The 19,755-nt window shown below is 40.0% G+C and overlaps 1 protein-coding gene across 2 annotated transcripts; it reads left to right on the top strand.

Annotated features, from left to right (window-relative positions):
- Nucleotides 1–1,487: 1,487 nt before the first annotated feature.
- LOC141763825 (deoxycytidylate deaminase-like) lies at nucleotides 1,488–18,693 on the top strand. 2 transcript variants are annotated; one of them, XM_074628591.1, is made up of 6 exons: nucleotides 1,488–1,847; nucleotides 10,838–10,937; nucleotides 13,738–13,873; nucleotides 16,257–16,373; nucleotides 17,899–17,995; nucleotides 18,352–18,693. In XM_074628591.1, the coding sequence occupies exons 1-6, from the start codon at nucleotides 1,807–1,809 to the stop codon at nucleotides 18,434–18,436; spliced, it is 576 nt and encodes a 191-aa protein (XP_074484692.1). In that variant the 5' UTR covers nucleotides 1,488–1,806; the 3' UTR covers nucleotides 18,437–18,693. The 2 variants fall into 2 exon arrangements, with proteins under 2 accessions (XP_074484692.1, XP_074484684.1); XM_074628583.1 differs by having other exon boundaries at nucleotides 1,491–1,847; nucleotides 10,835–10,937.
- The last annotated feature ends 1,062 nt before the right edge of the window (nucleotides 18,694–19,755 follow it).

Here is a 19,755-nt window from a genome sequence, read left to right as displayed (position 1 = left end):
ACACTCATTTCTCAACACTGAGTTCACTTTTTCAAAGCTCTTCACATAGTCAATTTGGAAAAAAAGTGGATCACTTTTCAATGCTTTGGCAATGAACGCATCTTTCAAAACTCATGAACTGTTTTCTCACTTAAAACAAAGCCTCCAAAACTACACAGAGCACCTTTTGTAGACACCTGGTAAGCAAAGTAACTTCATTGACCACAAGTGAAGTCTTTTTGGATCCAATGGCGTCACGTGACAAACACGGAAGTTGCAGTACTGCCGTTTGGCATCTACGAAAGGTGGGATCAACGACCGGCGCTCTTCCTGGGGGGCTTGTGTCTGAGCGTTCTCTGATGCAACCTATGGGGGCTTGGGCCGAAAGGGCTGTTTCAAAGGCGTGCGTTACGCTCGGGGCTGCAGCTAGGCACTGCCGGAGAGGCGATGCGTAATGCCCCAGAGACGAGCCTTAAAAAGCCGCTGCTTTAGGGGGAGAGGGCCTGCAAACATGACTTTGGGGTACGACTACACTCGCACCAACAGAGGGATGGGTAGAGGAGACGCTGAGCACCGCCCACACGAGGCGTAAAAACTCATGGAGTCATCATGACACATTTCCTAACAGACATTCTAAAACCTCAATAGCAGTTTTAAATGTAAAAAAACAGCCCTAGTGGCTCGGTCCGATCCACTTTCCCATTTACAGAGCCAGGGCTGTGGATGAACACCAGATTTATCTTCAGCAGAACAGACAGCCAGCAGACCGCGAGGAGATATTTGCAGAATTTGACAAAGACAGACTCCACCTTTTAACTTTTCAACATCAGTGCCTACCCTAACCAATCTCGCAAGTGTTTCCCCAACTCACGGACTACCTTCTCGACACGACCATTGTAAAGAGTGTACTAATGCTTTTATTAGAAATCATCTTGAACATATTGCTACTCCCATATGTAAATATAGGTGGTTATATTTAAATAGAACACAATGCAACACTATATTTATGTTACCTCATGAATATATAATTCCAAATAAAATCAAGGAGTTTCTATTTAAGATTGTACACATGTACTACCCTGCTAAAGATAATATTTTGCAAGTTCTTTGTAACTGTTAACAATAGATGCACTTTTTGCAATTGTGAAGGGGAAACTATTGAACATGTGTTTGTAGATTGTTTTCATGCAACTTCTTTTTGGTTTGATTTACAGAAGAATCTCTCAAAACATTTCGAAAAAGATATCATCCTAACAAAGATTGAGATATTACTCACTGAGATGAGATTTACATAATTGATTTGATTATTATCCTAGCAAAATATTATATACATAAAATTATATGGCTTAAAAGAATACCCTCATTTTTTATTTTTAAACATACTGATTTAAATAATGTTTGACTATGATTGATAACTTAAAACTCAAACATTCTAAATTGACTAAAACTATTAAATTGTTTAGACATTTCAAATTTATTCCAATTATTTAGCAGAATGTTTTTTTTTATTATTTTGTTTTGTTTTTCTTCATCTTTTCCTTTCCTTACAGTGTATGTGTTGTATAATTAATTTTTTATACTGTAAAATATTTTTGCAGAATTATAATGAAAATCTGAACATGCGATTATATTGTATTGAACTCTTGAAATAAAGTATTAAAAAAAAAATAACATTGCGCGGGAGATTTCTTCCGGTTTCGTGGTGACGTCATGGGGCGTGTCGTAGTGTTGTGGCGCGGCTGACTCTACTTTCAGCAAACATCTCAGCAGCACTCAGTCTCGAGAGAAGCAGAGAAATTTCCGAGTACTTACAGTATTTGGAAAACTATGGAGGAAACCCAGCAGCCGGGTCCGGCTCAACTAAACGGGTAACTAGTTTCAACTTGTTGTCAAACTTTGTCTCGATATGAGCCAGAGGTCTAATGTTAAAGTTAACCTGTACCCTGTTGATGAGACGAGCAGACGGAACACACGCTGGTGGAACGTTGTCTCTCCGCATGCTGTGTCGCTCCAGCGTTCCACTCCAAACTGAGAGACTCTGGAACGTCACAATGTATCGTTCTGTCACCGTGTTAGTTCCATTTATCATGTAACGTTAACGTTACTCTCTCCTGCTCAGCCCCTCCATGCCTTAACCCACTTTAAACTAGACCAGTGGTTCTCAAACTGTGGTACGAGCTCTATGTAGTGGTACGCGGAGGAATTTCTGAAATTTTTTTTTTTAAATTACTAAGAAATAGGGCTGACCCATAAATCTAATTTCCATCGTCATCATATGAACATGCGCGATGAACATATCGCAAAAGGCTGTCTGGAACTCGATGAATCAGAACAATCATTACATTTAGGGATGGTTAACACTTCATCCTCTCCTCTGCTGCTCTGTATCGGAGCTCTCCACTCACATCAACACACAGTCAGTCAGTCTGAACAGCTGATCAGAGAGGCCGCGGTGGTGACGGCTACCCAGCCAACATATATGTATGTGGGGCCCATGTGGGTAGTAAATGGGCTGAAAAATGGGCCCTATATGGGATTGTCCATGGGTTCCATAATTACCACATGCCAATTGCCCTTGTGGGTTTCATGCATACTGGGTGTTATATGGGCCCAATCTGGGCAACATAAACCAAAACCCATCTCGGCCCCAGGTTTAAGTTCTATGAGGGAACTACATGGGGACTTCATGGCCTGAAATACGGGCTGTAAGTGGGTTTGTCCACAGTTTCCATGTTGGCTCCCTGCACTAATTTCCCAGTAGTGACCCAACTAGGACCCACACAGGTAGCCCACATGGACCAACTTAGTTGACCCAAGTGGGCGCCATTTGTGGTGCCCATTCTGAGCCCGTGCACTAATTTCCCATTAGTGACCCACCTAGAACCCACTTGGGTAGCCCACATGGGGAGCCCATGTGGGACCTACTTAGTTGATCCCAGGTACCCCCAGCATAACCCATGTGGGGCCCACATAACCATGTTGGCTGGGTACAACTACTCGTTTACTGTAAGTTCATTAAAACTTTGCAAGTGTAAAGCCAAGATACTTATCATCTGTGAACAGCTGATCAGAGAGGCCGCGGTGTTCAACAAGCATAAACATGATTAAACGGTCAAACATGGAGGAAAGTGTATGGAAGTTTTCTTGGACAAAATTACGTAAACAAACGAGGGAAGTTGCGAATGTCACGTGGCCCATAAATCTGATCTGCAAATGCGCAAATACCATTCCACGTGTAGAAATGGATGCATAAATGCGTATATAACTCTTTACGTGTAAACCTATAACAATTTTTATGTGGAATTAAAATACGTATTTACAGAGTAATTTATGTGTATTTGCAAATCGCCCTGTATTTTTGTGGATGTGACCTTACACAACACAAATACAAAAATACATGTTTGTGGGTGGTGAAATATTTGCAGATCATGGTACATGTTGTGAATTGTTTTCTGTGGATTACAACTATTATCTACAGATCTGCAGCAGTACCAATTGGACAAAATTCTGTAAACAAACAGGAGGAAAGTTACAAATGTCATGTGGCCCATAAATCCACAGGAAGCGATCTGCAAATGCGCAAATATCATTCCACGTGTAGAAATAGATGCACAAATGCGTATATATCACTTTACATGTAAACCTTAAAATACATATTTACAGAGTAAGTTATGTGTATTTGCAAATCGCCCCTGTATTTCTGTGGATGTGACTTTACACAACACAAATACAAAAATATGTTTGTGGGTGGTGAAATATTTGCAGATCATAGTACATATTTGTGGATTGTTTTCTGTGGATTACAACTATTATTTACAGATCTGCTGCGGTATGAATCGGACAATATTTCGTAAACAAACAGGAGAAAAGTGACAAATGTCATGTGGCCCATAAATGCACAGGAAGCGATCTGCAAATGTGCAAATATCATTCCACGTGTAGAAATAGATGCACAAATGTGTATATATCACTTTACATGTAAACCTTAAAATATATATTTACAGAGTAAGTTATGTGTGATGCGCTGCAGACTCGTGCAGACTACAAAGCCTCCTTATTATTAATTTATTACCTTCATAAAGTATCGAAGCAACGTAAGACTGAAACTAAAGCTTGCAGTAGGCTGTGTAGTCTCACTGTTTAGGTTAGTTTGTCACATATCTTACTTGTAAACTCATCAGCTGGCTGAAACCAAAGCAGCCCCTCTTCCCTCTATCAGCCCTAATGTTACCTGCAGCAGAGGGAGGAGGACAGAGGATTCAATTCTATTCAATTTATTTTTAATCAGCGTCAAATCATTACAGAAGTTATCTCGAGACTCTTATCTCGAGGACAGGAGGAAGGACTGATACTGACTGATGTCTGTGTTCTTCAGTCTTTATAAACTTCACTTAGTATTGTCATGTCAGGAATATGATTTATTTTATTAACATTTTAGATTTGTTTCCAGTGAGATATTAAGGAGTTTATATGGTGACTTTGCTGTTGTAAACATTACTGTTGCTGCTCTAGAAACAACATTTAGCCCAGTTATATTTTAAATACAGTATATGTATAGCTATTATGCACACTTCAATATTTGTTTATTTACCGCAAGTCATATCGTCATTGCAATATTGAACAGTGTTATCGCACATCGCAGATGTTCCTCATATCGTGCAGGCCTAGTGTGAGAGGCTGCCCCTAGCGTAGTATGAGAGTTATGTGGAAGAGTTTAAGTGCCAGTTCTAGTGCTACCCCTTTGACAAAAGCCAACAATAAGTAATATTCTTATTAGGAATAAATTTGCCTCTTGTGTGAACTGTGCATTGCTGAATAGGGTAGGCCTACACTACCGTATTTTAACATCGGTCATAATGGTGGTATTTGGCGAGCCAAATATTTTCTGAGGTGGTACTTGGTGAAAAAAGTTTGAGAACCACTGAACTAGATTGTTGCGTTGCATGATGACATTTTAAGATTTATTTCCTGGTGGAGTCTTTCAGTTTCACCCCCCGGTTAGCTCAGTTCCCAGCCCTCACTTAGCCGCTGTTGGGCTGACAAGGGACCAGCTATATATTAACGTTACTGTTTAATATGCAATGACAACTAACGTTAGTTAATTGATCCTTCAATCCCACAAGGTCGGTCACAAACGTCAGAGAAAACAGTGAACATTACTTCTCTAGCAGCAGCTCACACTAAGTTACATAAACTGTGTGTCAGCTTAATGTTGCTGGGTAACTTGTTCAACCTGTTATACACCAATCAGCCGTAACATGAAGACCACTGACAAGTGAAGTGAATAACATGGATTATCTCGTTACAATGGCACCTGGCAGTGGGGGGGGATATATTAGACAGCAAGTGAACATTTTGAACTTTGAACTTTGTGTTGGAAGCAGAAAAAATGGGCCAGCGTAAGGATGTGAGCGACTTTGAGAAGGGCCACATTGTGATGGCTAGACGACTGGGTCAGAGCATCTCCAGAACTGCAGCTCTTGTGGAATGTTCCCGGTCTGCAGTGGTCAGGACCTACCAAAAGTGGTCCAAGGAAGGAAAACCGGTGAACCGGCGACAGGGTCAGACCCGAGGCTCATTGATGCACGTGGGGAGCGAAGGCTGGCCCGTGTTGTCTGATCCAATAGAAGAGCTACTGGAGCTCAAATTGATGAAAACGTTGATGCTGGTGCCGATAGAAAGGTATCAGAACACACAGTGAGGAGCAGTTTGTAGCGTATGGGGACCGGTCAGGGTGCCCAGCGCTTACAATGGGCACGTGAGTGAGCTTCAGAACTGGACCACGGAGCAATAGAAGAAGGTGGCCTCACGTGGATGGCCACATTCGAGGTGTTGACTCGGCCTCTAAATTCTCCAGATCTCAATCCAATCGAGCGTCTGTGGGATGTGCTGGACAAACAAGTCCGGTCCACGGAGGCCCCACCTCAAAACTTACAGGACTTAAAGGATCTGCTACTGACAGCTTGGTGCCAGATACCACAGCATACCTTCAGAGGTCTAGTGGAGTCCATGCCTCGACAGGTCAGGGCTGTTTTGGCGGCAAAACGGGGACCTATTCAATATTAGACAGGTGGTCATAATGTTATGGCTGATCGGTGTATAGTATAGTAAAAACTCCATGTTATGGTTCCATAAGTCTACATAGAATAGAAGAAGCAGTAAATCCAATAACAAGAGGTGTGTCTCATTCATGTTTTGTATTGATTTGCAGTCACTGGGTCAAATTACATGGAAGCTATTAGAAAAAACATTGTTTTCTATTAATTACTTTATGTAAAACACAGTTTTGTTGGTCATTTAAACATTAATATATTGTTGGTCCTTTGGTCAGCCCCCAGCGGTTAAGCAAGGGCTGGAAGTTGAGTTAACATGGGGTGATACTGAATAAGAAAAATGTCTGTAGAATATCCAACTTAAAACTAATGTCACGCGGTTACTTTCTAGTGGTGGAAGAAGAATTTGGCTCTTTTACTTCAGTGTGAGTAGCAGTATCACTGTTTTAAAAATACACAGATATAACAGGTACAGATAATCTGATCATTTATATTCAAAATAATTGATAGTGGCAGCATTAACCACAAACATTGTTGTTGTTCTCCATCCTTTATATTAGTTCATATCATAACCCTGATAACCTGCGTCATCTGTTTACCAATGTGAATATTGACAGGCAATATAAACTATATGCTATTATTATGTTTTTGTGTTAAATATTGAGTTTGTTATTATTTACTCACTGGCCATTTTAACATGACCCACAAGTTTCATCTTAGGTAAATTGAATTGTACTGAATTTGCTTAAAGGTCAAACCTATTTGTCTTGATCGGGGTTTTAGTCTGTTACACATATGAACATTGTTTTTATTAATCTTTATCTAATTACTCTGAAAAACAGCAGATATAGTTGCCAACATTCATTGTTTATTGACATTAATTGTAATATATCAACATTACAGGCACCTATGTGTATGCATGTAGAAAGAAAGAAAAAAGAGGTCTGTTCTTATTTTATCACTTGGATCACATCACTGTCTCTGTATAATGTGGAATCAGCAGATCTTCCTCTGCATCCCTGTAATGAGTAGCTGACTCTGCACCTGCCAGCAGTACAGCAGTATGTACGCTGTTGCTTTAACTCCAGTCTGCCATTTTGCCTTTTAGGGTGTGGATATGAATAGTCAACATAGCTCTTCATGTTAGATAATATAGGGCATATTTCACATTGCATTTTAGGGTGTGGATTAGGAATGTCACGAGAACCGGTACTTCGGTACCAAGTCGATGCCAAAATTCTAGTACTCTTTTTCTACAGTACTGAAGGTACCGTTCGATACCTGTAATGGTCATCGGTAGTGATGTGACAGTGAGGAAAATTTTCCCACCGGTTAATAAACTTGTGACAACACCGGTGTTACCGATTACACCGGACATTTTACAAGAAAGATTACGGTCAACATGTGCAGAGCGCTGACTCTGATCTGTACCGTCGGCTGGCGGTGTGTCTGGCCTCTCCGGTAGCGCTTTTGCTGCGGGGTCTACCTGGCGCCGCTGCTCCGTGCACACCGGCTATGGCAGCTCCATCCACCTCACGGCGATTACCTCATTAACGTTATTGTTCCCTTATAGGATTGGGATCGTGAAATATTGCCAAATAGGTGCGTTTGCTTTTCGCTTTGACAACAAATCCTCCGTCATCTCTCGGTCTGTCAAACTCTCGTCCCGTGTGTGACAACTGCTACTCTGAGCTTACGGACCAGATGCGTTCATGCTCAGTATGTAGCGTCCGTCATCTGACTATCGATTGATAACATGCCGCTGATACACCAAAATGAACAAAATGGGTCAATTCTTTTTATTAATTACTTAAAGGCTACATGCCTCTGTTTTTTTGTAATGTTCAAATGTTTTTAATAAGAGTACGTGTTGAATTACAGTATAGGGGATTTATTTTTTATTTTTTTTATTATTATTGGTATCGAGAATCGTGGAAATTCACTGGTATTGGTATCGACTACTAGATTTCTGGTATCATGACATCCCTAGTGTGGATATGGATAGTCAAAATAGCTCTTCATGTTAGGACATATAGGGCGTTTTCACATTAGGTACGATTGATCCGTACTGTGCCCGAGTACGACGCAACCCCCCCCCCCCCCCCCCCCCTCAGCCTTCACAATAGTAAAGTTGTTCCGTACGTCATCACCCACATGTATTTGTTTATGTTGAGATCAGCTGTTCTAGTGGCGGAGCATCGTAAAACACTTCATTCAAACTGGACAGACACAAAATAAAACTCACCAAAACTGTCGTCGTTAGTCTTTCGAACAATCACCAACTCTGGTTTGGTTGAAATAAACTCTTATTTCACAGAGTTTGATGTGAAAATAGGCTGACTCTACACTCTGTTTCCCTCCGCTGTCTCTCTCTCTGCCCGCTGAGCAGCTGAGTATCTCGTTCTTCGGAGGCAGACCATTAAATTAGCTAAATATTATGATGAACATCGCCCGACCCCAATGCCTACTATTGTTTATATTATAAGGAACCTATCGCCTGCATTCCTGCTTTATGACCCACGGCCGTACAGTTCAAAGGATCAGATCGGTACATGCTGCGCGCAGATAGACATTGACATGAAACTGTTTTATACAGTATGTATACAGATTTCGGAGGAGACCGGTGGCGTTGAAAAAAGCCTGCTCTTTCACAACTACTCGCTGGCTGGCTCACGTTGAATAGCGGTCCACTTCTGTGTCTTGGTACAGTTGGCTTTCACACCCTGATGCGAACCGTGACCGAGTCCACATGAACTGTACTCAAGAACACCTTTTCAAGCAGACTCGAGTACAGATCGGCGAACCGTGCCCGAGTACGGTTCGGAGCGTTCACACTAATCAATCGAACTGGACTTTGGGGACAAGTGTACTCGGATCCGGGCCCGGGTCCCCTAATGTGAAAGCACCCTTAATTTCAACAGGACCAAATTGGTGAATCTTTGTTGGGTCAAACTAGAAGACAACCCCATCTGGAGATGAGCTGAGCCGTGGAGCGTCAGTGTGGAAAGTAGCTGACCCTCTTGATCTGGCAGTACTCCTGAATGGCATCTGCTTCCATTTCAATCTGCAGAAGAACTTTGCCCCCCCCTAGTTGCACCCTCTGTTTAGTGAGGCATGTTTTTAACTGTACACATAGGCCTACATCTAGACAGATTTTAGGGAGTGAGTACAGAAAACGAAGAGATAGGACCAGAGGCCTGTACTACGAAGCAGGATTTGGGGTTAGCGAGGTAATTTCAGGGTTAAACCTTAAGGGTTTTCCGTCCCACGACGGTGGTTTGCTTCTTACCGGGGTAGATCACCATGGTAACTGATGCTGAACACCTAACCTTCTCCGCAGCAGGTTATGTTCCAGATAAGAGATCAACTCGTATAAAAGCACCGCCTACTGACCAATCAGAGCTCGGTGCGGTGATCGTATGGTAATATTACACAAATACGAAGAAGTTTAAGTCATAATCCAGACTAAAAACAACACAGTTTAAACTGACGGATGCAGGAAGGACAGCTAGATTTTTGCTGTGGGTGTTTACCTCTTTAAATTATGTTTTTATATTTATTTTTTTATTTGCTCTCAACTCTGTTTCACACCGCCGGGCGCAGCTGAAATAGTCACACACCCCACGTCATTTCTAAATGGCATAATGAAATGTAATCTATTTATCCATTATATTCTGAAAGCTGTTTATATATCACTGCCCCATCTAGACAACTAAATCTGACTTTTCAGTGTCCGTTTAATTAATAAATCTGTTAATTTACGCATTCACACATCGGAATTTTTTTTCTTTTGCCAGCTGTCCTTCCTGCATTTGGCAGCTTCAACTGTGTTACTTTTAGTCTGATTATGTGTTTAACTTCATTGTATTTGTTTAATATTACAGTTTGCTCTCGGTTTGTAAAATGTGCCGCTCTGCTGACAGTAGACATGTCCATGTCGGTGATTGGTCACATGTGGCAAACCCCGCCCCGTTCATGTGAACGCGCTCGTAGCCAGATTGAGAAACCCTGGGTTGATTTACCGAGTTGATAACCCCCGTCGTAGGACCGCTTAGCGGGATCTCGTTTGTTAGGGTTAGTTAAACCAGATCACAAGAAGATACCCTGGGTATGTTGAACTGGCTTCCTAGTACATGCCTCTGGGCTGATTATTAGATTAGCCAGGCAACACAATTTGGAGATAATTATCGGTTTTGTCACCATCTTTATGTAAAGGAAGGACAGGATGTGGGGATTATTGGCCAAATTGAAGATATGAGTTATGGATTCTGCAATCGGTCACACTGAGAGGTTTAGGAAAAACAGCATCCAAATGATCTGATTTCCTAGTATCAGTAGTAAGAGGATGGGTACGTCCCTGAGACTAAAAGAGGACATAGCTAGAAGCTTTGTGGAGAAGTATTACCCTGTAGTTCACTCTGTGGTTTGAGGTTATTATGATTCAACTCACTGTTCTCAAAAAAATGCTCAGAGGCAACAAATAGCTATCCGTTTACTTTTACTTTTACTTCCGGGTCATTTGTCTGCCGTCGTCATTCTTCAATTCAAAAGGAATTTTCTTGTTTTTTGATTCAGAATCCCAAAACTTGGTTTAAAATGATAAAAAACACGGTATTTCCGTATTTTCATTTTTTGGTTCAAACAAAAAAACAAACTATCAAAAGGTACATAGACCAGAGGGAACTACTGCTCAGTTATTAAGTGTGATTTCAATAAATGGAAAGCCTCTCAAGTCAAAACCTCCTTAACGGTTTTGTGATCTAACTTTAAATTCTCTCTCTGTCTTCTTGTGTGTTTCTCAGTAGCGGCCCAACTAAGAAGAGGGAAGACTACCTGGAATGGCCGGACTACTTTATGGCTGTAGCCTTTCTGTCGGCCCAAAGGAGCAAAGACCCAAGCTCACAGGTGTGTGTTTGACATTGTACATTTAATTACAATTTATTAGGGAGTGTGTTGATTCACTCAGCTCACGATACGATACGATACACGATATTGGGTTCACGATCTCGATACGATATTATAACAATAATTTTAACAAAACTAAAATGATGAAAATATATGACTGAAAAAGTAGCCTTTTATTCAAAAGACACAAAATGCAAAACAATGCTGTCGTTTGCCCTATAAATGAAATTTTTTATGGTATCAGTCCTTCCTCCTGTCCTTTGTCCTCCTGTCCTCTGCTGACGGGCTGGTAGTGGGGGGGGCTGCTTTGTCTCTGCCAGCTGATCAGTTTACCAGTAAGAAACATGACAAACTAACCTAAACAGTTAGACTACACAACCTACTGCCAGCTTTAGTCATTTAAAGTCATTCACAACTCAACTAAATAACTTACAAGTGTTTACAGTTAGCTGTTAGCCACCGAGCTAACGCGCTCTGCTTGTGTAAACAGCAGCGGAGGATGAGAGACAGCGGACAAAGCAGATTGAAACATTGCTTTCCTACATTTTTAACTGTTTCATCTAGGGGTGGGCGATATATCGAATATACTCGATGTATCGCGGCTTGTCCCACGCGAGGTATATAACAAGACTATATCGTGAACATCGACTACAAATTGTCGTGTAATGTTTTTAAGCCATCGCGCCGGCATGAGACTCGCTTTGGGATTTCCTTCTGTCCCTCTTCTCTCCCTCCGGCTCCCTCTCACAGACACAGATAACACACGTCACAGACTCCGCCCCCATCCAAACCGCTCTCCTGGGCGAGTGTGCGGAGAGAGGGAGCCCGGAGAAAAGCGAAAGAACTGAAGCAGCAAAGCGAGTATGGTAACGAGAACACGACCAAAGCAACCAGAACCAGCCCACAGGCAAATGACTCTGACTTCCTCGCTTTCCAAAGCAATCTCGTATGACAAAAAAGTGCAAATTGCAAAGAAATCACGACCGCTGTAAACTAAATTGCAACATTAGCGTAGTTGAAAAGCCCGAAAAGACTCATTAAGACACTTGATCCAAAATATGAACATCCAGCTAACAGAACCAAAGCTGTGAGCCTGAATAAGTGGACCAGACTGCAGTTTTGGCCACACAGTAGGCTACACCTCAAGATTGGTGAGTCCTTCTACACTGCTGGGAAAATAATAATTTTTATTATCAGCAATGTCAGAACAGCTTACTGGTAAACATAACAATAAGTTACTTTACACTTATTACACGCCATTAAAAAGTGTGTGTGTGTGTGTTATGTATTTATCAAAATATATAAAGCATGTATTGCCAGAAAACGTTTTGGTTAAAGTGAATACTGTTGGATACTGTTTTGTTAAATTTGACTTATGATTTCCCCCTTTTTGCATGCAAGATTAAAATAGTTCCAATAGAAACCACTAATGAATATAAAAAAGAAGGTTTTAATGCAGACATACTGTGTGCTGCAGGGACTAAAATAATCATCATATTGGTGTGATTGTATGCATCAAAGGGTTAAATCAAGCATTTATGAAGTGCTTAGAGGATATTTGAAAAGATCGCGATATATATCGTGTATCGCGATATTGCCTAAACATATTGCAATATTATTTGTAGGCCACATCGCCCAGCCCTAGTTTCATCGTGTTTATGCTTGTTGAACAGGTGTAATAACGTATCTTGGCTTTACACTTGTAAAGTTTTATTGCACTTACAGCAAGGAGCGGAGCGTCAACTCGTCTCCTCCACCGCAGCCTCTCTGATCAGCTGTTCACTGGCTGCCCTGTGTGTGTGTTGATGTGTGTTTAGCTCCGACAAGGCCTATTAAAGAAGGCTGTGTCACGGGCGGACATGGCTCATGGGGTATGACACATGCGAAGTGTAACTGAAGATATGACTTGTACTCAGCCTCCTTCTATAGGCCTTACAGAGCAGCAGGAAGAGATCACAGCTGCCCGGAGCCCGTATGTACGTGGTACCTATTATGCTCTGATATCGCGATTCAGTTTTTCGTCTCGACGATGCATATCGTTACGTTTTTATATCGCGATATTTCGTGGCACGATATTTCGTCACACCCCTACAATTTATGTTAAATATATAAAACTATGACTACGATTAAACTTCAGAATTTGTTATTCATCACCTTTAAAATATTTCTGATAAATCACCAGTTCATCTAGTAAATTATAAACTTCATCCACAATAAATCATTAAATTAATTTATGTAACTTATACTGAACAAGGGGCTATGTAAACATCATGAAACCAAATATAACTGTCAAATGACATCCTTTTAAATACTGCTTTGTTTCATCAAACATTACTAAAGGACCATGAAAGTAAGACAGACATGAAGTCTGCTATTGGCGATGTACAACTTGGTGGCGCTATGTGTAGCTCTCGGCCACTTTCATTTTGTCAAATTAGCTCTCAGAGGAAAAAAGGTTGGAGACCCCTGGTCTTGAGTGTGTGTGAAAGTGCTACTGAAGTTAGTGGACTGTTGTGTTTAATCTTGGATTATTTCCTGATACACTGGACTATTTGGTATTTAAAAAGATGTCAACAGGGTGTGAAATTATTTTTTTTCCTCACCTGCCGCTTTAGAATTGTAAACACTGGGTTAGTGGTAGCAGACAGTAGAAATATGGAATCTATCATGTAACCTAATCCCTGACTATTTTTATATTGTTTAAAAAAATATTTTTTAATATAAGGAAAACCATGGTGGCAGATGACCTAATTTAATTCCCAGCTAGAATTAACCGTGGAAGCTCTCTCCCTCTCTGCAGGTGGGGGCGTGTATAGTGAACCAGGAGAATAAGATAGTTGGCATCGGTTACAACGGGATGCCCAATGGCTGCGATGATGACCTGCTGCCCTGGGCCCGTAGTGCTGACGACCGACTCGACACTAAATACCCTTATGGTAAGAATGCTCATACACACACACGCACACACTTCTTGCTTTAATTTTGGATAATCATTTTGGTTTCATTATTTTTTTGGAATCAAACAATTTGGTTGAAGAAAATGTGCACGTATAACAACAACACAAAGTACTGGTTTTACCCACCACAGCACATAACTCCATGGTATTCATCTTAGATTGTGTGGGAGGATTTTTGGAAGGACTGTAATTCATTATTTTTCCTCACTATGCTGCTGAGATCTCTTCATGCCTGTAGAGGGTGGTAGAGGATAAATAATGAAGAAATGTCACTCTTTTCTCCATTCATTGGATGCTCTTGCATTTTTCTTTATCTTTCTCCATTATCTTCTGTCTTTCTCTCTTCCCTTCTCCCTTTGTGCTCAGTTTAGGTTGGGATAGAGGGCAAATAAGTAATCTACATCCGTCTCCACTCATAATGAGCACCTTGACTAAATTGACCAAGTAGTATTTAGACTGAGACTTGTACCTCCACCCCAATACAATGGAGGTGAATTGTTTTATGCTGCTCGAAACACTGAGAATGCATCGGAAAATTATTCAACAGCAAGGTGTTTTTCTATGCACCAATTTATTTTGGAAATGTCCTTTTTTTTAAGTTATGCAAAGGAAAACACAAAATTCGGGGTGCCACTTAAAATAGTATACGGTAATGTTTGTGACCTTTTTACATATAATCAACTCTGTTGCAGCTATACCTCAGATCTGGAAAAAGAAGCTATCATTATGTACAAAACATTAAGGATACAGCATGGATGAGTAAGAGAAAAATAAATATATCAGCTATACATGCATCTTAAAAACATGTCTGCTGCTCCAGTAGCTATTCAGTCAAAATGGGAAGATATGTTAGACAAATGTATCCCATAGGAGAAAGTATTTGCATGTATTTACACAACTTCTTTCGATGTCTCCAATCGAATTTTACAACTAAAACTAATCTACAAATACTTGCCTACTAAGAAAATGCTAAAAATAAAAATGGGGCATCCAACAATGTGACTTCTGTAGATTGTGTGAGGAGGAAGAGGAGTCAGACATTCATTTATTTTGGTATTGTAAGGAAGTTACATTATTTTGGATTAAAGTTGAAAAGTGGATCTCAGTTTCTATAGTTGTCCTTTATCCATAATGTTTGGTGATTTAAGGGATTATAAAGAAGTAAAAGACCTGAACATCATTATTAGCATTATGATGGGGAAAGCATATATATATATATATATATATATATATATTTATATATATATATATATTTAAAGCTACAAAAACACAGCAATTAAACACTGAATGTTTCAAAATGTTTTTGAAACATCAGTGGGTTCTTGAGAAAGATGTTAATAGGAATAAAGAACAGAATATATTTTTTGAACGTGGGTGGGATACTTTGAGTCAGGGTGAAGATTGGAGTTTATAATTTAAATTAATAAATAAATAATGTCGATAAAGGTCAACTGAGGGGATGTAAATATGTCCTTTTTTGGGCTGTATAATAGAATAGATAATTGTGGATATGTATATGAATGCATGTGTAAATATAGATATATGTATCTATATATGAGGTTGGTTGTATGTATATGAATATGAACATACCTCTTGACACTGCACTATTACAGCGGGTAGTACCGTTTTTTTATATGTTGCTGTCTTTATGTCCCTTTACAAGTATGTGTATGTATTCCTTTAACCTTAAACAAAATAAAATAAAAACATTCGGGTGCCAGGCAACTATTAAAAATCTAAAAATATAATGGAATATATACTGTATGTATGCAGTAAGGCTCTCAGGCATTCTGTATTACTTTCAACTAATTTCTGTTATGATTTGACGCCGTATAAAAATAAATTGGGCTGAACATGTTTTAGTTATCTCTGCTGAAGACATGATTTAGTCTTCCCTCTTTTGTTTGGGCACGTGACCTCTTTTAAATGTGCATGTGGCAAGATTTCTGCTCATGGTCAAAACTTTCTGCACATACAAAACATTTCCCACACATTCTCTGAGAAGTCCAGAAAGTCGTAATTTAATGAGGATAAAGTCGTAATATTTGAAGAAAAAAATCTACTTGTCTTATGGTTTGCTGTGCAGAGAACCGGAGTAATAATAATAATAATGGCAATCTGTTAAGTTTATTTATTATGATTACATATTGTAATGATTATTTCGGACGGTGAAGCGTTTAAGGAGAGAAGGAAGTGTTTCTGGTCTGTTCCATCTTAGGAGGCAGGTTCTGGTATATTATGCTCTTCTGTCTCCAAAGGTTTGCTTATGGCTTTTTTTTTGCAATACAACCTTAAACTTAAAACAAGAAAACTCCCAATGTCTAGTATTGACTCTGGATCATCTCAATGCTCCGTCCCACAGTGTGCCACGCAGAGCTGAATGCCATCATGAACAAGAACAGCGCCGATGTGAAAGGCTGCACCATCTATGTGGCTTTGTTCCCCTGCAACGAGTGTGCCAAGCTCATCATCCAGTCCGGTGGGTGTTTAACACACACACACACACACACACACACACACACACACACACACACACACACACACACACACACCTCCAGTCAGCTGTGACTATTGGTAGACTCATACTGATTTTTAAGGCCTTTTATGATATTTTATATCATTGATATTCATTTTTAAGTTTTAACTGCTTAAGGTTGGTGTGTCCATATTTTGTTTCAACGGCCAACGTATACAAATGTTTCTCGGCAAAGCCCCTTCAATTCAAAATATAATATTATCACTATTTTCCTAGTATAGATTTTGCTCCCAATAGTGATCGGATCCGTTGCCGGCCGGCTAATGTTCAGTCACCCAAACTCCGTGGGAATTATTTTCACATACTGTATATTTCAAGAGTGACTATTTAAAGTTGCTATTTGCTCCAGACTCACCTGCATCTACAGATGCAAAATAAAAATCTAAAAATTAACTGTTTCAACTAGAGCTGGGCGATATGACGATATATATCGTCAAACAATATAAAAATGCCTATCGTCTATATTTTTCCTATATTGAAATGTTGCTGGATTTTATCACTGTTATGGTCAGTGTTAAAAGGAAAATTAATACAATTTTAATTTGAGATATATTCAGAGATTTATTTTGAAGTCACAAGGAAGAAAGCAGTTTTTATCATCAGGCTATTTACATCACGCTGTACGGTGTGTGGCTTTGTGTGTAATGTAGATATGCAGGTTATGGGTTATTTGTAGCACCCATAGACTGTATATAAGAAGTGGATGTGACCATGATGTCACCCATTGGTTTGTGGACTGCTGTTTTGAGGCCTCGAGTTCGGTATTCTGGTTGTCGCCATCTTGGTTTTTTACTCGTCGCCATCTTAGTTTTTTTGCAACCAGAAGTGTCCGGAGAAGGTGGAACTCAGTACAACCGAACTCCCATGAACTGAAAACACACTTTGTTTGAAGATGAAAACACGGACAATGCCGTGGTAGCGGCCTTTCAATCACAAGACAGCCTAAATCATCCCCTACTTTATGGTCTATTTGACTCTAAAGTGGACCATAATTTACTAAATGAACATCATGTTGTATTAAAGAAGACTTGAAACTAGCGATTGAGACCATAAACTCATGTTTACAATGTTTACTGAGGTAATAAATCAAGTGAGAAGCAGGCTCATTTTCTCATAGACTTCTATACAATCAGACTTCTTTCAGAGGAGTCGCCCCCTGCTGGCTATTAGAAAGAATGCAAGTTGAAGTGTTTTCACGTTGGCTTCACTTTTCAGAGCTGGAGGTTGCCGCCTGGTAGCACCAGTAGATGGTCAATGTGCACCGTTTGGAATGAAGCCTCGAGTAATGAACATATTTCCAAAGCAATGCATCAGACACCCTAAATGCTTCATTTGGACTTCACAAGTCTAAATCCCCACTAGTGGCTTCAGATGACGAAAAGGGGAAAGAAAGTGTGAAATTTTGCCAGAAAATTCTGCGTCTCTCCATAATCCCTCCCTCCCTCCCTCCCTCCCTTCCTCTGTCCAGGTATTAAGGAAGTGGTTTATCTTTCTGATAAATACCACGACATACCAGAGATGACTGCTTCCAGAAAGCTGCTCAGTATGGCACGTATAAATTACAGGTGAGTGACAAGTTTGCTCTGGCACACAAGAACAAGTGGAAGTGTTGTTTGTGTTTTATTATTACACAAGGTCAAGGGATACATACATACACACACACACACACACGCGTATGTATATATGTGTATATATATATATATACATACATATATATATATATATATATATATATACGTGTGTGTGCGTGCGCGCGCGCGTGTGTGTGTATGTATAGATGAAGGTATGACTTGATAAGATAATGAAGAAGTAACTTTCATCCTCATCCATGTTTTTATGTGCTGTTTTCCATGTGTGTCCTCATACCTGTGTCCCTGACTACTGCGTGTGTTGTTTTTTTCCCCTCTGTGTGCTCTGGCAGGAAGTTCACCCCCAAGAGGACTGAGATTGTCATTGATTTTAATTCCATTAACCACCCTGGAATGCTGAGCAGCGCGACCAAGTGAAAATGCAAACGGCTCACCTTGAGGAGCTGCTGAATGAGACGAGAAGTGGTGTGATCTTCTCATGGCTGTCTGCACAGGGGAAAAAACAGAATCTGTTGGGTTTTTTTTTTCCTCTTTTAAAACAACGTTCCAGATTAGTGTAGAGGCACCTTTGACATTCAGTTCGTTTGACCTTTCACATTCACACTGGAAGCTTCCCAGTAAATCAGGTTTTTTTGCAATGTGGTTCATCCGATCTGTTTGTAGCCACTGTGTTTTACTTTGCTCTTTGAAAATTGAAATGGTCATCTAATGGTGTACTTCAGCTTTAACTACGGCTCCCGTAAAGCTTTGACAGCACACCTATGACCTGTGGTAGCTCTGGTTCTTCAAGGCTAACAAGATAATTGCTTTTAAATTACAAAATAACACCAATTTGCCAGATTAATGGAGCGGCTTTGTGAATGCGGCCCAATTATTCCATTATTAGCGCTGCCCTTCTCTTATCTTCACACACTACACACTGTATGTAATATATATATATATATATATATATATATATATATATACTGATATATATATACACTCATTCCCTGTAGGGGATATGGTGTTTTAATGACCATTTTAAAATTGTTTTCTGAAAGATGTTGCTGTCTTCAGTTGGTGAGTCAAAGTTTCTGTTTTCTATTTTTCAACTGTACCAACACAAGGCAGCAGACAAACACCATTTCTTTTTTTAGATATTTTTCATGGTACCAGAAGGCTTTTAAAAACATGTTGTATCTGTGGATCATAATACCACATTGTTTTCCAAGACTACCTGCTGTCAAGATCAGAAGTTTATTATTTTGCTGTTATTCTGTCCAACATGCTGGTACAACGAGCATATGAAAGCTAATCATTTCTACATAATGTGTCTGTGTGATGATGTACATGTGTGCTTCACATAAGTGACCTGGGGCCTGTACTACGAAGCTGGATTTGGGGTTAGCGAGGTAACTTCAGGGTTTTCAGTCCTATGAAGGTGGATCACTTCTTACCGGGGTAGATCTCCATGGTAACTGATGCTGAACACCTGACCTGCTCCGCAGCAGGTTATGTTCCAGATAAGAGATCAACTCGTTTGAAAGCACCTCCTACTGACCAATCAGAGCTCGGTGCGCGGATCGTATGATAATATTATAATAATACGAAGAAGTTAGTCATAATCCAGACTAAAAACAACACAGTTTAAACTGACAAATGCAGGAAGGACATCTGGATTTATGCTGTGGGTGTTTACCGCCTTGAAGTATATTTTTGTATTTATTTTTTTTACTTGCTCTCAAGTCCGTTTCACA

This window comes from Sebastes fasciatus, chromosome 3 (assembly GCF_043250625.1).
Source record: "Sebastes fasciatus isolate fSebFas1 chromosome 3, fSebFas1.pri, whole genome shotgun sequence".
NCBI lineage: Eukaryota > Metazoa > Chordata > Actinopteri > Perciformes > Sebastidae > Sebastes > Sebastes fasciatus.
Note: the sequence above shows the minus strand (reverse complement) of the source record. Positions and strands in the feature narration are given on the sequence as shown.